Here is a 4,460-nt window from a genome sequence, read left to right on the forward strand (position 1 = left end):
CGCCCAACCCCGGGGGGGGGGGGGTTCCAAGGATTTCTGGTCACCATGCAGAAGATCAAGTCAGGAGTCAGGTGAGAAGAATCATTTACCGTAAAATTAGTGATAAATTAGTATGAATCTAAGCCACTAATACTGACTTTGTGGCTCACAGAGAGCCACATCTGCAATTACTGTCCATTAAAAGAGCCACCTGAGTGCTGTATGCCCTGTGTATCACCTTACCAACTGAACACATATAATAAGATATACCAAGTAATATTAAATATGCAACTATATTTGTAACCTTTTCAGTTAGCAGAATACTTCTGAGCATGAAAGGTTCTCTCTCCTCATTGCTGTTGATCCTTAGGCAGTCCTGGAGTGTATGAAAGAAAGGGAAGAGCTTGCAATTCAGACTTATGGCACAAATGTGTGTGCAAACTTTCAAGTTCTCCAGAACCCTTTATTAGCTGGGATGTTTTAAAACAATTGTTCCATATGCCAAAAGTGAGCTGGGTGTTGTAATAAGAGCACAGAGGCTGCAGAGAACTGAGTAGTTGTTGGGCTTTTCTGTCTCTGACACCAGGCCTGAATTTCAGGGGGACTCCCATTTTAGCCATCCTGCAATGACAGTTGTTTCAAGATGGGAAACACCTGCCAGCCACTTGCACCACTGGGCAATAGCCTTGCCCACCTTCCTGAAATGTGTGGTGGGTGCCACATCAGGGAAAGGTACTCAGAAGCACCACAAGTGGTGTGTGAAAGAGCCACATAAGGCTCCCAAACCACTGAGTATCACTGATTTAAGCATAATGCACACTGACTTACTGTTTTATGCAGTGGTTCTCCAACTGTGGGTTGGGACTATACTGTCTGGCTGGTCAGTTGCAATGCTGGTAGTAGAAGCCTCATCACATGTTGTGTTTTTAGATGTACTAATAACTGTCAGTGTATGTAAACGAGAGCATTGAACATATTGATCAGGTGGGTGTGATTTGCTGTAGCTGTGTTGGAGCAGGTGTGTATTTTGTATACATAACACTCAAAATGGCTGAGAGATCTTTATGGAAGCTGTGGCTCACTATGGCTATTTATTAATACACCTTAGAAATAAAACATAACCCTTCCAAAGAATAAATGAAATTCTTACAGTTTGTGCACATAGGAGAGGGGGAGTAGGAAGGAATGACTTTGCAAATGGATTCTGAAACACAGAGTAAGATAGTAGCCGATCTGTTCCCAAAAGTTAGAGAACTGGTGCGGCAATGAAGAAATATACAATTTTCATGGTTTTCTTCTAGCAGTACCACAAGATGGCAGTATTAGCAAACAGATGCATTTCAAATGGCGTTTCAGACATTTCATTTGTAGCAGCACAAGGAGAAACCTAACAGGCAGACCCTCTTTCAATGCAGAGGGAAGGTTGGTGCAGGATACATGGGAAGATCCAAGAAAGGAAAGCAATGAATACAGCAGATCAAAATTAATATCTCTCACTAATACCCAGCTTCCTTCCTTTGAAAACCATAAATACCTGACCTGGGAGATTCTGGCACCATGGACCATAGCTTCAGGATCACAAAAGGTCTGTCTCTTTTGTTCTTACTCTCTCTGTCTAGAGTGGTGTGTGTCTCAATTCGCTATTCTTTCCCTGAAGAGAAGAAAAGTGGGTCTCTGGTGGCTAATGTGCTGAAGGATTTGAAACTGGGACTGGGGGAGCTCTCTGCTCGCAGAGCCCAGCTGGTTTCCAAAAGCCATAAGCAATATTTCCAGCTGGATACCCATTCTGGGAATGTCTTTGTAAATGAAAAGATAGACAGAGAAGCTTTGTGTGGTGAGATGGAGCCTTGCTTACTATTGTCTGAAATTCTGCTCCAGAACCCCTTAAAGATCTACAATATTGAGATTGAGATCAAAGATGTGAATGACAATTCTCCTGAATTCTCCAAAAATGAATTTGAACTAGCAATTCCTGAGCAGGTCCCTGCAAGTACTCGGTTCCCCTTGGAATCTGCCCAAGATGCAGACTTGGGTGAAAACAGTGTCCAGAACTACACCCTCAGTCCCAATGGGAATTTTCAATTGGAAATACGAAGTTCCAGGGGTAGGAAGAAATATCTGGACCTTGTTTTGAAGAAAATGCTAGACAGGGAGAAGGAGGCACATGTTGGGCTGACCCTCACAGCAGTTGACGGAGGGGTGCCCCAGAGAACGGGAACAGTTCAAATAAAAATTAATGTTCTGGACAACAATGACAACTTCCCTGAGTTTACACAATCTGAATATATAATAGGTTTAAAGGAAAATAGCCCTCGAGATTCTCTGGTCTTGAAAGTGGAAGCCAGAGACTTGGATTTTGGTTCCAATGCACAGATCACCTACTCCTTCCACCAGGTGCCTGAGAAAATAAGCCGGTTGTTCTACTTGCATCAAACTACTGGGGAAATCACAGTTTTGGGTCCAATTGACTATGAAAAAGAAACCAGCTTTGACATGGATATCAAGGCAACTGATGGAGGGGGCCTTTCAGGACACTGCAAGGTCCTGGTAGAAATTGAGGATGAGAATGACAATGCCCCTGAGATATCAGTCAGAACCATCACCAGTCCTTTGGCAGAGGATTCTCCCCTAGATACCCTGGTGGTGCTCTTCAGTGTCACAGACAGAGACTCCGGAGACAATGGGAGGACCTCCTGCTCTGTGGAGATGAACTCGCCCTTTCTGTTACGAACCACTGTGAACAATTATTATCAACTGGTGATCCAAAGTCCTTTGGACAGAGAGAAAGTCCCTGAGTATAACATCACCATCACAGCGACTGATCAGGGGTCTCCCAGGCTCACTACAAGAAGAACAATTACAGTTTTAATATCAGATATCAACGACAACTCTCCAGAGTTTGAGAAGTCCAAGTATGAAATGCAAGTGTGGGAAAACAACATTCCAGGCCTGCTGATGGGTTCGGTCTGTGCTGTCGATCTGGACGTGGAGCAGAATGCCAAGGTGACCTATTCCCTTGTGCCTGGGAATGCCACTGGTGCTCCTGCGGCCTCTTACGTTTCCATCAATTCTGAGATGGGGAACCTCTATGTCCTGCGATCCCTGGATTATGAGCAGATCAAGGAGTTCCAAGTGAGAGTGAGGGCTTCAGATGGGGGTTCTCCTCCACTGAGCTCAGAGGTTGTTGTTCGAGTTGTGATCCTGGATGAAAACGATAATGCCCCCTTCTTCCTCTACCCTCTTCAGAACAGCACCTCCCCCTTCAACGAGCTGGTTCCCAAGTCAGTGGAGTCCGGTTACCTGGTCGCCAAGGTGGTGGCTGTGGATGGGGATTCGGGCCAGAACTCTTGGCTTTCCTATGAACTGCTGAAGGCCACGGACCCCGGCCTTTTCAGCATAGGAGCCCAGAACGGAGAAGTCAAAACCAGGAGACCACTGACAGAACGAGATACAAACAAGCAGAGACTGATTATCCTGGTGAGAGACAACGGCCACCCTCCCCAGACTAGCACTGCAACCCTGAATATCCTTCCGGTGGATGGCTTTTCAGATCCTTATCTGAATATTGCAAGCATCAGTCACGAAGCCGGTGAAGAAGATGGCTCCTTGACTATGTACCTGGTGATCTGCTTGGCTGCGGTGTCCTTTGTGTTCCTGATTTGCATCATTGTGTTTGTTGTCATCAAAATGTACAAGAAAGAGTCTAGTTTTATCACCGCCCTTCCTCAGTTCCCACCTGCCTTACCTGAGATTCCAGAAACCGGTGTCGATTCTCAGAGTGGATCACTTTCCCGGACTTACCAATATGATGTTTGCCTTACTGGTGGATCCTTAAGCAGCGATTTCAGATTCCTTAGGCCTCTCATTCCCGTTTTTTCTATGGGGGACCCAAACATTTCTCAGAATAACAGGATTTCTTCTATCTCTCAAGAGGCTCCTGACCAACCAGAAGGCCAAAAACAAAGAGAACAGGTATGTAAATAGCTTGGCTTTTTTCTTAATTGTCCCATGTGCTAGGGAAATTTCAGATGGGTTGTATGACATCAGAAATACGTTTCTGCTAAACTGTCACATTTTTTATGTATTCCTTTCTTTTTCTCTGAGTTAATTCACCGTGTATCTGCTTATTGTGGACTGAGAGGCGAGGGTGGGAGCAAGGGCAAGAAGGAAGGACAACACAGACCAGAATGGGGTGGGAATAGACCACAGCTTTATTGAATGTAACCACAGGAGCATTGGTGCAGCATGGGGACGGATCCAGGACAGGTGACCCGCTTGCCATCAGACATAACCCCATCTTCCTAGCCTGCCACTGGGGGGAAAGCTGTAGAGTGACGAGGCCCAGGGATACTCATGGGCACAAGGTGCTGCCTGGTTGCCTTGCCATCTGGTGGTGAGAGGCAAGTGAGAGCTCCCAAGTGGGCATACTGCTGAACTTGTTGTTTTACTAATTCTTTGTAATGGGGGGGGCGTTTATCGCA

The 4,460-nt window shown here is 45.6% G+C and overlaps 1 protein-coding gene and 1 pseudogene across 1 annotated transcript; both read left to right on the forward strand.

The window, feature by feature from the left end:
• The window catches only part of LOC107109889, a 24,621-nt pseudogene extending 23,251 nt beyond the window's left edge, over window positions 1-1,370 (forward strand).
• Window positions 1,371-1,536: 166 nt separating this feature from the next.
• LOC107109890 (protocadherin beta-16-like) lies at window positions 1,537-3,963 on the forward strand. The gene has a single exon (XM_015410599.1). It carries the CDS (start codon window positions 1,537-1,539, stop codon window positions 3,961-3,963), a length of 2,427 nt encoding a protein of 808 aa, XP_015266085.1.
• Window positions 3,964-4,460: the final 497 nt, after the last annotated feature.

Source organism: Gekko japonicus, unplaced genomic scaffold, assembly GCF_001447785.1.
Source record: "Gekko japonicus isolate JY-2015 unplaced genomic scaffold, Gekko_japonicus_V1.1 scaffold3835, whole genome shotgun sequence".
In the NCBI taxonomy this organism is placed as follows: Eukaryota; Metazoa; Chordata; class Lepidosauria; order Squamata; family Gekkonidae; genus Gekko; species Gekko japonicus.